At 35.0% G+C, this 14,211-nt stretch overlaps 1 protein-coding gene across 1 annotated transcript; it reads left to right on the forward strand.

The window, feature by feature from the left end:
- Window positions 1-8,304: 8,304 nt before the first annotated feature.
- On the forward strand, window positions 8,305-10,957 carry LOC104610722 (CBL-interacting serine/threonine-protein kinase 25-like). The gene has a single exon (XM_010277475.3). It carries the CDS (start codon window positions 9,357-9,359, stop codon window positions 10,692-10,694), a length of 1,338 nt encoding a protein of 445 aa, XP_010275777.1. The 5' UTR covers window positions 8,305-9,356; the 3' UTR covers window positions 10,695-10,957.
- Window positions 10,958-14,211: the final 3,254 nt, after the last annotated feature.

Raw genomic sequence — 14,211 nt, forward strand, 5'->3', positions numbered from 1 at the left:
AGATGATATTGGTACTAGTAGTGTTGGAATGCATTTTGTTGACAGGTGATATGCACTCTCACAATACAAGTCTTTACACCTTTATATATTAATAATTTGCACGTGTATAAAATAATTCTATATTATAGCTGTTCCAAATGTTTTCTACAAATATTTTGTATTTTTTGTATTCTTATCTTTTTTTAAATTTTATTATTTAATTGTGATATCATGGATTGATCCATTTGACTCAAATGGTTGATTTTACCCACCACCTAAACAAAAGGACAATTTCATTTTTTTGGTTTAATTTTGAAGATAAATGTGATTTAAATTGTTAAAAGTGTTGGATATAGATCTAATAACATAATTTATTGGTGAGAAAATATCTTAAATATATCATTTAATGAGAGAGAATGGACGTTACTACTTCAAATATATGACTTAATGAAAGGGATTTGAATGAGGTGAAAAATAATAGTTCAAATTACATTTTTTACCCTCACAATTAAAAAGGGATAAATTCAAACTACATTTTTTACATTTTTATATTTCCATGTGTATAAAAATAATTCTTATTTATGACACTTGTTTTTATTTAATATGAGGAATATACAATATTAGAGATGCATCCAAATGTTTTCTTTTTTTTTTTTGTAAAACTTGTGTATTTTTTTCATTTTTTGAATTTTTATCATGTTTTGAATTTTTATTATTTAATTATGACATCAAATATTGACACATTTGACCTAAAAGTTGAATTGTTGACCTGGACCAAATAAGAAATCAATTTCATTTTTTGTTGGTTTTAAAATTTGTATTTTATTTACATTATCAATGAAAACAATTTTTGTTTATGACACTTTTTTCTTTAATATGATTAATTTAAAATATTAGACAAAGGGACTATTTATTCTACATCTTTTATTTAACTATGACATCAAGGATTCACCCAATTGGCCTAGATGGTTTTAGTTTTTTTTTGTTAATTTGAAAAAAAAGGTAAATTACTGAAACCTCCCCTGAAGTTTCTAACCATTGCTGAAATCTCTCCTGAAGTTTCTAACCATTGATTAAATCTCCCCTGAAGTTTGGTGATTGCAATCGCCTCACTTGAATTTTCTAATACATTTGCAAATAGACCCCTCTCCTTGAATCCTCTAAAAAGAGGCACACAAATGTCCAAAATACCCATGTAGTTATTATTGAGGCTAGCTTTGTATAACAAACAATACAAACTTTAAACAACAAAAAAAATTATAAAATAAATCAATTTCAGGAAAGATTGGAAGGGTTTGGGGTAGGAGGGCCACGAGCCGAGCTGCTCACGAGCTATTTGAGCTTGGCTCATGAAAAGCTCAGCTTGGCTCGGTCTAAACCAAGCTTTAAGCTGAACGCGAGCCTATAAGATCGTTTGCTAATTGAGCCAAGCTCGAGCTTAATAAAGCTCGGCTCGTGTGGCTCACGAGCCTAATCGAGGATGTGTACATTGGGTATCACCTTGGCATAGCACCTCGGCCACTGAGGGAGACCTTGGCTCAACACCTTGAAAATAGAGGGAGACCTCTTTGACTCCTCGACAACTAAGGGAGACCTCAACTCGGCAATTCAGCTGCTAGGGAAACCTCAACATGACACTTCAACAGCTGTGGGAGATCTTGGCTCAGCACCTTGGCTGCTAGCTAGGGAGACCTCACCTCGACACTTTAGTAATTGAGGGAGACTTGCAATCAAAGGTAGCTGAACTCGAGCCGAGCCGCGCTTGAACTTCTGAGCTTTTGACTCAAGCTGAGCTCGAGTTCAAGTATCTAATTCAAATTGAGCTCAAGCTCGACCTCTAGCCTGATAGTTTATGAGTGAACTGAGATTGAATGGCCAGATATTCGGCTCGGATTGGCTTGAATCCACCCCTAGTTTTGGACATTGATTGATATGAAGGGAAAACTTAGAAAATAAACATTTTAGACAAAGTAACTACATGGTTATTTTGGACATTTTCATACCTCTTGTTAGAGGATTATAAGAGAAAGGTTTTACTTGCAACTATGTTAAAGTTCAAGAGAGGTGATTGCATTTACCAAAATTCAAGGAAGGTTTTAGCATTTTACCCTTTAAAAACATGGATTTCATATTGTTAATATTATTTTTGTATTTGATAAAGATCTAATTATTAGAATTATTAAATGCAAAATACCTCAAATACAAGATTCAATGTGAGAGAATGCGAGTTAATACCTTAAATATAAGACATAATGAGAGGGAATTAAAGAAGGTGAAAATTATAAATGATATAACATTATTAGCTCTTAGAATTAAAGAGGGACTAAATTCAAAAATAGGGGTAGTTTAGTAAAGTTCTACACCCTCATTGGTACTTTTAATAGTATAAATATACACAAAAAATTCTGACTTTATGTGGAAATTTTAAATTACAATAAAAATATTATTATTATGATTATGAAATTTTGTATTATATTTCCATTATAAATAAAAATAAATTTTATTTTAACAATTATTTTTATTCAATATGATGTATATATAACATTTGAAAATGTTCCCAAATGTTTTAGACAAAATTCTATACTTTTTCATTTTTGTGTTTTATCTTTTTTTAATTATTTATTATTAAATTATGACACCATGAGTTTATTTGAAAAAGTTGGATAATTGACCCACCATCTAGGTAGAAAAATAGCTTTGCTTTTAGATCAATTTTAAATTATATATTTCATCTATATTATATAAATAAGTTTTACTTATTACACTTAATCTTTGTTTGATATAATTAATATCTTATAGATGTGTACAATTTTATTTTATAATTTTTATATTATTTTGATTGTTTGTACTTTTTTTTTACTTTTTAAAGATTTATTATTTAACTATGACATCATCAGTAAATCCGTTTGACCCAACCCTCGACCATAAAAGGAAAATATAATTTGGTTTTTAAAATTTCTTTAGTTTTTTATTTTTATCGTTCTTTTTATTTTCTATTTTTAAAATTTTATTGTTGGACTATGACATCATTTCATTTCAAGGTTGATTTTAGATTTGACATCCCATTTCATCATTAATAAAAATACTTCTTATATTTTATACTTATTTTGTTTAGTATAATGAATATACAATATTTGAGATATGCCCAATTATTTTCATTTTTTCTATATTTTACATTTTATTTATTTTAATTTTTTATTAATACATTATGGCATTGTTGATTAACTCATTTAACCCCAAATGATTGAATTGCTTACCCACCACCGAGAGGGAAGAAAATGATTTTATTTTCAAATTACTTTTCAAAATATTTATTTTTATACTATTAAAATTAATGTTGTTGATTTAATTAATAGAACTTAATGATGAAAAAAATATATCTCAAATATATGATTTAATGAGAGAATATAACTTAGATATGAGATTTAATGAGAGAGAAGAGAATAGGAAAATAATTTTATTTCTATTTGGTTTTAAATTTTATATACCATTTTCATAATTAATAAAATATTGCTTATTTATCATAATTATTATAGTTTAATATGTCGAATATATGATATTAAAAATGTTCCTATTTTTTTTCTTTAATTTCTATATTTTTTTGAATTTTTATCTATTTTTGAATTTTTTATTATTTAATTGTGGCAACATGAGTTGACCCATTTGACCCAAAATGGTTTAATTTCTTACCACCACCTAGATTGAAACATTATTTTTTCCATGTAAATTTTAAAAGTATAAATTTTTATTTTATGGGAATTATTAATTTATTATGTATGAATTTAATCAGTGGAATTTAGTGATGAGAATAAATAAAAATGCTTTAAATATATGATTCAATGAGGGTGAATGGGAGTTAATACCTTAAATGTGGGATTTTATGAGGGAATTGAATGCATTGAATAATAGTATTCAACTTACATTTTTTATCCTCACAATAAAGGGACCATATTTCAAAAAAGGGGTATTTTAGTCAAGAAAAATACAAAATATTTATTTTTATACTATTAAAATTAGTGTTTTTGATTTAATTAGTAGAATTTAATGATGAAAAAAATATATCTCAAATATAGGATTTAATGAGAGAATATAACTTAGATATGAGATTTAATGAGAGAGAAGAGAATAGGAAAATAGTTTTATTTCTAATTGGTTTTAAATTTTGTATTCTATTTCCATAATTAATAAAAATATTTATTATTTATCATAATTATTATTGTTTAATATGTCAAATATATGATATTAAAAGCATTCCTAAAATTTTCTTTAATTTTTATAATTTTTATATTTTTTGAATTTTTTATTATTTACTTGTGGCAACATGAGTTGGCCCATTTGACCCAAAATGGTTTAATTTCTTACCACCACCTAGATGAAAATATTATTTTTTCCATGTAGATTTTAAAAGTATACGTTTTTATTTTATTAGAACTATTAATTTATTACGTATGAATTTGATTAGAATTTAGTGATGAGAATAAATAAAAAATGCTTTAAATATATGATTGAATGAGGATGAATGGGAGTTAATACATTAAATGTGGGATTTAATGAGGAAATTGAATGCATTGAATAATTGTATTCAATTTACATTTTTTACCCTCACAATAAAGGGACCATATTTCAAAAAAGGGGGTATTTGAATGAAGAAAATTTTCAGAAATTTTATAAGCTATTCGTACTTTTTATAGTAAGTATAGATTTGTATTTGTTCCTTTCTAAACATAGCCTATTTATATGTAAAATGCTAAACCTTGTTTTGCACTCTACATGTTTTTTATTTGTACTTTTTCCAAACTGAGCCATTGGAAAGAATACAAATATGTAAACAAGGGTTTTAAAATCGAACCAGACAATGAACTGGTTCGGGGTTTGGTTCTCGACTCGAATGGTTCAACCGTTCGAACTGAATGGACGGCCCGTTCTGACAAAAAAAATTAAAAAATGGCCAAAACTGCTAGACGGTTCGAATGGTTCGACTGCCTAGGTCAATAATTTGTTGACCAAATCAACAGTTTTTTATGAAATAACGATTTTGGGTAAAATGGAACCGATCACCTAACCGGTTCCCAGTTTTTTGGTCCGACCATCCGGTCTAATCCGGTTTTGAAAACAATGTATGTAAAGTCCAAAGCTTTGTATTTCCAAATTATGCATGTACATATTTGTGTTTGTACTCTTTTCAAATTGAGACAAAATAACTGTCTTTCAGCAAAGGGCTTTCTGCTTAAGCTTCATTTAGTAGCTTTTGTCTAAGTAGCTCAATGAAAGCAATGTAATCAAACCCCTCCTAAGAGGGCTTTTCCATAACGACTTTTGGCTTTGCAAGGTGGATCTCACCTGAACAATCTGTAGCAATGTTTAATGAGAACCCCTAAAAGCTCAATATGCATGGTATCCTTCAGCCCCAAAAGATTCTTTCCATTGAAGTTCAGTGGCTTCTCCAAAGAAATTGCAAGTAGGGCTGTCAATGGGTTGGTTCTGTCCAACTGTTTGAATGGAACCAAACCGATTATGTTGGTTCTAGTTCCATGATTTTGCCGTAATTAATAATTGGATCAGTTCTGATTTTTACCTATTTTGAACCGATTTAGATCCAGAACCAATTACTTTGTTAAATATATAAAATTCATAATTTTTTACATATTTACGTTAGAAATGATAAAATAGCTAGATTATATATAATAATATTAATTAAAAATTTTTAAATTATTAACATATACATAATTTAAAATTTTATTATCATTTTTATTAGGATTATATTACCAAAATATAAAATTTAAATTATTATTTAAATAAGTATATATGATTTTCAGTATTACCGGTCCTATTAACCGAAACTGTTTTTGATCCGATTTAGTCCCGATTAATAATCGGTTCGGAGCTGAGACCACCCTGTCCCGATCTAGACCCCACCCGTTAACAGCCCTAATTGCAAGTCAGCCCTGAACGACAACATTTGGGTGGTTTCACAGTTAAAAAACATCAATCATGCTCCATATTATTGTTTATTTATTAGCCCAAAACTAAAGGCGGGCAAAAAGGAATCTCTCTTCCACGCTTTCATCCTTTAAACCTTAAACAATGGGTTTTGATGGTTTTCATTATTTAAGTATAGATATCGGGTCCACCCCTTATCATGGCCCATACCCTTCACCACATATTTCTAGCCCGTGGGCCACAGCCCATGATATGGACCAACCACAAGATCTCCACCGTCTGATCAAAACTTGGAAATTTATGGGCCATTTGACACAACCGACATGGACCCGCATAAAATTGCTTGACAGTTGGATCACAAACACTTTCTGGGTTGCAATCAATGGAAGGAACGGCCCACCAAATGGACAGTTTATGGAGTCCTGAAGATGAGAAAGCAATTAACTTACATTTTACGTAAGCACGCACGTAAATGGCTCCTCCATAAACTTTGTAGCCCAAGTTCAAAGAAACAAGAATACTCAAAGGAACAATTAAGCACAGTAGGCTACCTAACGTGGTCTGAATAATTAAAAAAATCTCAGGCATTGTTTGGATTGTTTGTACTTTTGCTTTTGTATGAAATAAAATTGCATTTGAAAAGCAGAAACCCTAACACTTGTCCAAACGTAACCTAAGTCATCAACAGATAAGAAAAGGGTAAGCTGGGGTCTAGCTAGGGAAGGCAAAAAAGGGTTCGGCAGTGGACTACTTGTTTGCCATCTGTCAAAAAGAACTCACAATCCACCGTTGGATGGAGTGGGGTAATAAATAGGATTTTCTTAGAAATGTGGATCCCAATAAGGGGAATAAAGTAGAAATGGCCCCAATCAATGATCTCAACTCAAGTTCGACTAATCAAATCAGATTCCCATCTAGATGGCTACTGAATAGGTTAAATACATAAATATCTTAGGACAAGAACAATATAAAATTTTTAGAAGAATCATTAATTAATTAAGTAATTAAGAATAATAAGTAATCAGGAGTCGGCAAAGCAGTAAGCAGCTGTTGAATTGAGGAGCCTAGAACAAGGGGGAAGAAAATTTGACACGTGGCAAATGCCACTAAAGAGAAGAGAAGAAGACAAAATAGGAAACAATGGAGACGTCCACATCTTAATACTGTTCCGTTTTCAGCCACTTGTTGACTCCCAAAAGGAGCCAGATGGTAATTTTGGATCCCACCTCCCACTTCTAAGACCCAAGACCTGCCGTGTTTCACAAGCCACAGGACCCACCCTCACCTTTCAGCTCCATCTGTCTCCCACCACACCCTTCTCCTATATTTGAACGACTCTCAGACCGACCCAATTCTATCTTGGCGGTTTTGAACCTTTGGCTTTGGCTGTATTTGATTGCAATGTAAATAAATTTGAACTGATGCAAAACTATGATAATGCAAATGATTTTGACTTATTTCCAATTTTACTTTATTTTATTTGGTTGCATTATAAATAAAATAAATTAAACCATAAAATAGAATAAAGTAAAACCTAAAACAAAATTATATGAGAATTTATAGATATTTTCATTTGCAGTCCCATGCATTTATATTAGTACAAATAAAATTGCACTTTAACTAAACATAACCTTTATATTACAGTCCTACTACAGTGCCACAGTGTAGAGATGAACATTTGAAATGTGTTAAATATTGATTATGTTAAAGATATCACATGATTTATGTTTTTTTCATTATGAGGTGTATTCAAACGGTAAAGATTTCAAAAATATTTATTATCATTATCATCATCATCTATGGCATTGAAAACTTCAACAACACTAAAGATGTCAATTATTTATGCATCACTTTATCACTGGTTCATGTTTTTATTCTATTGTGTAGATTTTGCCTCTTGAGTTTAATTTGTAGTAAAATTTATGGTGTATTAACTGTACCATGAAGCAGAAAACTTGAACAAATGATAAGGTTATATATATCATAGTTAATCTTTAACATTGTTAAAGTTTTTAATGATAATTACACCTTGTGACTTAAAAAGTGAATCAATGAAAAATAAATACTTGGATTAGATTCACAAATTGCATTATAAAAAATAAAACTGAAAAGATCAGAACATTATATATTATTAATAACATTAAGTTAAAGCATATTGTCTCAAAGTATCTTTATGGTTTAGGAAGGCTTTAAATTTTTATGCATATGCTTAACTATTGACCGAGTTGGATCAAATGGAATTGGGTTGGGGAGGATTTGTGTTTGATGCAATTACAAAGGTCTTCTTTCTTTCTTTCTTTTTCCATTGCATAAAACAGTATCTCCTTTTGGAATTTGATTCTAATATGTGATACCTTAGACACGGAATCAGGTCAAAGAATTGTAATTCAAAGATCACAATTCTCCATTAAATTGAAACCCCCTTGTTTGACATAATCATAATGCTGCACTCACCTTCAAAGTCTGAGAATTGAACGAAGAGAACAAAAGGGAATATCCCCACCAGCCACCAGCCACCAGCCACCAGCCACCAGCCACCAGCCACCAGCCACAGTACAGAATTCTTGCCTTCTGTGTCAAATCCGTAGAATCAGGATTCCACTCCATTTCTGCCTTCAACTGCTCTGGAAACAAACACTCAAAATTTGGATCCCATTCCCAATTCCGATCCCACCAGTTCTCGTTCCGCGTAGTAAACAGTCTCCAACACTTTCTTTAAGTTTGTCCATGCCGAGAAAAATAGGTGGGCCCCGTTTGGACAGGTCCATTTTAACACTACAAGCCAAAAGCCCCAAAACCCAAAAACCTTGGTTAGCTACCCAACTACTCAATAAAGTACAGAGCCCACTTGAAACTTCTTCTTCATTCCATTCCATGAACTCCACCTCATCTAAGCTTGTCTCTTCAAAAGTCGGATTAGAATTGCTTATGGGACCCACAACTGAAAATTCCAATCCAACCGCACGCATGAAGCCTGGCCCGCTCCAACCTCGGACCCCGCCGGAAGCCGGATATTTCTCTCTTTCCTTCCATCGGTCTATATTTCTATGTGCTTGCCTCTTTTCAAGGACGACGAGTCCCTAAAGAAAACCAGGTGCTCTCAAATCTCTGCAACCCTCCAGTGGCTACTGGACAATTCCGTCTCCACCTTTCTCCGTATTCCGCCCCCTTTAATGCTCCGCCCACCACTCCACACTTCCCTCTAACCGCTTCCTAACCGCTCCAATCCCCACCTCCACCACCACCCACGGCCACCATCGCCTGAAATTGATTTCCGGCCTCCACCTTAATGACTATCTGCATTATCTTCAATCCTCTCTTGGATACCATGTCGTCCCACTTAAACCCCTGCAAAACCCATCTCCAGTTACCTCTTTGATCGTCGATTTAAACCAGTCCAGCCTTCGTGTACTCTGCTCTCACTAATTGAACCCCAAATGGCGCACAGCAATGGCACAAGAAATATTCTATTCGGCAAATACGAGATGGGGAGATTGTTGGGGAAGGGGACCTTCGCCAAGGTCTACTACGGGAAGCAACTCAATACCGGCGAGAGCGTTGCCATCAAAGTGATCAGCAAGGACCAGGTCAAGAAGGAAGGATTAATGGAGCAGATCACGCGGGAGATCTCCGTCATGCGTCTGGTCCGCCATCCCAACGTCGTCGAGCTCAAGGAAGTCATGGCGACGAAATCGAAGATCTTGTTTATTATGGAGTACGTTCGAGGTGGTGAGCTCTTCGCTAAGGTCTACAGAGGGAAGCTCAAGGAGGACGCCGCTCGAAAGTATTTCCAGCAATTGATCAGCGCTGTTGATTTCTGCCACAGCAGGGGCGTCTCTCACCGTGATCTGAAACCCGAGAATCTCCTCCTTGATGAGAACGGAAATCTCAAAATCTCTGATTTCGGGTTATCTGCTCTGCCGGAGCAGCTCCTCAACGACGGACTCCTGCACACGCAGTGCGGGACGCCGGCCTATGTGGCCCCCGAGATTCTGAGGAAAAAAGGGTACGACGGATCGAAAGCGGATCTCTGGTCTTGTGGGGTCATTCTCTACGTGTTACTCGCCGGATTCCTTCCTTTCCGGGACGAGAACATAATGAAGATGTACGGGAAAGTTTTCCGAGCGGAGTACGAGTTCCCGGCCTGGTTTTCCTACGAAGCCAAGCGGTTGATCTCGAGGCTTCTGGTCGCCGATCCCAATAAACGGATTACGATTCCGGAGATAATGCAACTGCCTTGGTTCAAAAAAGGGTTCACCCGACCCATCGCGTTTTCAATCGAGGAACCGTCGCCGGAGAAGACGGAGGAAGACGACCTTGTAGTGAAGTCAAAATCGTCTCCACCTTTCCTCAACGCGTTCGAGTTCATCTCCTCGATGTCATCAGGGTTCGATCTCTCGAGCTTGTTCGAGAACAAGCGGAAGGCAGGGTCAATCTTCACGTCGAAATGCTCGGCCTCGACGATCATGTCGAAGCTCGAGCAGGTGGCGAAGGGGTTGAGTTTCAAGTTCATAAAGGTGAAGGATTTCAAGGTGAAGATGCAGGGAAATGTTGAAGGGCGTAAAGGGCGGCTGTCAGTGACGGCGGAGGTTTTCGAGGTGGCACCGCAGGTGGCCATCGTCGAGTTCTCGAAGTCCGCCGGAGACACCCTCGAATACGCCAAATTCTGTCAAGAGGACGCTAGACCTGCGTTGAAAGACATAGTCTGGTCTTGGCAAGGCGACTGTAACGGTAACGGCAACTCTAACGTCAACACCAACGATCAACCACCCTAACTGAAACCCTAGTCCTGATTAGGGCTTAAACCTTTTTCAGTTTTTTGCTGTAATTTTCGATTTTTTTCCCCTAAGAAGTAAAGACTGTAAATAATTTGTGATTTGCATACGGGTTTGGGTTCGGGTTCGGGTTCGGGCATGTGTAGAGATAGGGTACTGATGAAGAGAGAATGGAGTGTATGCTACAAGCTAGAGAAGACAGTTACAAGATTTGTAAATGAGAGAAGGCGGTTAAGATTTGGAATGAAAGAGTTGCTTTCATATGATTTGTTCTTGTTCTTGTTTTGTGATTTGGAATTTTGGAATGCAGGCAGCAATTTCAGTTTCTTTATTTTGTGGCCTTCGTTACCTAGGCTGGAGTAATGGTGGATTGAGTTTTGAAGGGTTCATTCTGTTTGAGTTTGGAGGTTAAGACTTCAAGAAAAGGCTTAGAGGAGCTTAGGTTGGGCAGATGTTGAGAGTATAAAAGGGGGTAGCCCATCCCCTAATTCAGGTGTAGGCCGGATTTAATTCCAAGTCTTTATTATGACCAGCAGGAGAAGGAGACCTTAACCTAGGCCGAATTCGATCTCAAGTCTCAAGTCTCTATTATGATCAGCAGAAATCAGTTTTTAGGGTTACTGACCATATGTTAAATATTTAGAGTTAGGCCTATTAATAGATTCAAATGTTCATATTCATTTTACCAAATATATATAAACAAAGTGAAACTAAAAAATTAAAAAGGGAAAAAGATTATCCAAGTGATTAAGGATATACTCTAAACCATGGTTCCAGGGAAGATTGGGAGTTTGATTGGTTATATCTGAGATTAGATTGGTGCTCTACAGAGCGTGCCCCACATGCACGTCCCAGTGTGCATTGGGAACATCTCTCATATTTGTCATGGAGAGATTATATAATATCATATAAAGGGGATATTTACCTTACCTTACTGTAGGACATAAAAATTAAATTTAATTATATAATATTTATTTTTAATTAAAAAAAACAGAAGAGATTATGTATACTACCTCATATCACTAACTCGCACTATTGCACAGATGCATAGACGCCTTTACACTTTTTTTTTAAAGATGGATGAGAGATGGAGGTTTAGATATGAACGAGGTATGTGATCGTCCATGGAATTTTCAGACCAATGAGGTTCTGCAGTGGTTCAACTTTCAAGAAAAGAAAAAGGATAAAAGGGACATTCTAGTTTGGTTTATATGAAATGCATGTCATTAGGGTCGTAAATGGTATTAATGGAAATCAAGTGAATCTAGTAATATTCAAATGGGTTTAACTATGGTGCTTGAAAAATATGTAAAAAACACTTGTAATCAATCAATTAGTATCATACAATGGTAGCGAATTTGGTGAATTTTCACCAAAATTCATGGGGGTTTGGTTCCATGAGTTTCAAATCTTGTAGAGGTTATTTTATTCATGTAGGGCAGGATGGCTTTGATCATTTCTAGTTTACCTTGATCATAATGATATGTAGTATCTGAGTCTTGATGCTAGTCCAACCCAAATGTGATGTATAAAATTTTGATTGTTTCAAATATTAACGGATAACTTTGAATCGTAAGTATATTCAATTTGAAAGCCATCCTACCCTACATGTTATAATGTTGTTAAGGTATAGAGGTCATTTGGCAGTTGGCACCCCTCCAAACAGGAGAAAACTTTGTCTATTGGGAATGTTCTTGGGTATGCCATGTTAATCCATTCTTTCTCCTGATTCACTATTTTGATCAAAATGATATTGAGGGCAATTATTCCTTTACCCTACAGTTATAATAGTGTCATGCACAAGAACTTTATCAACTGTTGGAATTGCACAGTGGAAATAATGTAATCTGTACGTGCATAGAAAGAAAATAAAAAGCAGATATCAATAGAGAAAGAAAAAAGAAAGAGAGAACACCAGATTTATGTGGTTCGGCCAAAATGTCGTCCACGGGCAGCAGTTTGGAGCTTCCTTCTTACTATAAACAGGAGAAAATACAAAGATGACCTCACTAAAATCACACCCGTACCTAACACTCAATACACCCAAACACAATACTCCTCTCAACACACTACACACACTATACACTGAAATGAAATGGAGTATGTTTTTAAATAACATAGGGGGAACCCCTATTTATACTTGAGTTGAGGGGTATAATGGGGTTTTTTTAAAATTTTTTTTCAACCTTAAGTAAACAACAAAATGGTGTGCCACCGTTCAATATGGTGGGCTCAGCTCGATGGGTCACCGATTGTAAATTCGGTGAGCCACCGACTGGCCCACATTTTTTAACTTTTCAACATTCTCCCACTTGAAGACAATTTTCATAGTGAAAAAACTTGCTCAAGAATAGTTGTCGATCATCTCTCATCACCGGCTTTGTCAATATATCAGCAACGTTGTTGTTAGTGTGGATCTTCTATAATGAGATCTGCCCATCTTCAACTACCTCACGAACAAAGTGGTATTGTACATCAATGTGTTTAGTCCGTGTATGAAAGACAATATTTCTTCCCAAGTGTAATGCGTTTTGACTGTCACAATGAAAAGTCACCACTTCTTTCTTGATGTGGTATTCTTCAAGCAACCTCTTTAGCCAAATACTTTCTTTGCATGTTTGTGTAGCTGACATATATTCTGCTTTTGTTGTAGATAAGGCTACTAAAGATTGCAATTTTGATGCCCAACTCACTACACCATTAGCTAAAGAAAACACATAACCAGCAGTTGATTTTCTATTATCACGATCTCCTGCATAGTCTGCATCCACATAACCAACTAGTTTTAAGCTTTGGCCACTATAACAAATAGAGATTTCAGAAGTACCCTTCAAATACCAAAGGACTCTCTTCACCGCAGTCCAATGATCTCTTCCTGGATTTGCCATAAACTTACTAACTGCTCCCACTGCTTGTGCAATGTCTGGTTTGGTGCACACTATGGCAAACATAAGGCTCTCTACTACTGATGAATATGGTATATGGGACATCTCTGTCTTCTCAGCTTCAGTGCTAGGTGATTGTTCCGAAGACAACTTGCAACCAATAGAAAATGGGATACTGACTGGTTTGGAATCTTGCATGTTGAAGTGCTGCAAGACCCTTTGAACATAACTCTTTTGAGTTATCCAAACTTTCCTGTTCTTTCTGTCCCTATATACCGTCATCCCAAGAATCTGATTAACCGCCCCCAGATCCTTTATATCAAACTCCCTAACTAAACGAGCTTCCAGTGTTGAGATACTTCCTTTATCAGTACCTGCAACTAGTATGTCATCAACATATAACAACAAAATGATGAAATGATCATTACCAAAGTAAGTGTAGGCACAATGATCTGCTTAGCATTTGCTAAAGCCTAAGCTTATAATGAAAGAATCAAATCGCTTATACCAACACCTTGGCGCCTATTTTAGACCGTAAAGTGATTTGGTCAGCTAACAAATCAGATCCTTTTTGTTGTTCTCGACAAAGCCTTCAGGTTGAGTCATATAAATCTCTTCTTCAAGATTATCAT

Source organism: Nelumbo nucifera, chromosome 8 (assembly GCF_055504915.1).
Source record: "Nelumbo nucifera cultivar China Antique chromosome 8, China Antique-T2T, whole genome shotgun sequence".
Lineage (NCBI taxonomy): Eukaryota > Viridiplantae > Streptophyta > Magnoliopsida > Proteales > Nelumbonaceae > Nelumbo > Nelumbo nucifera.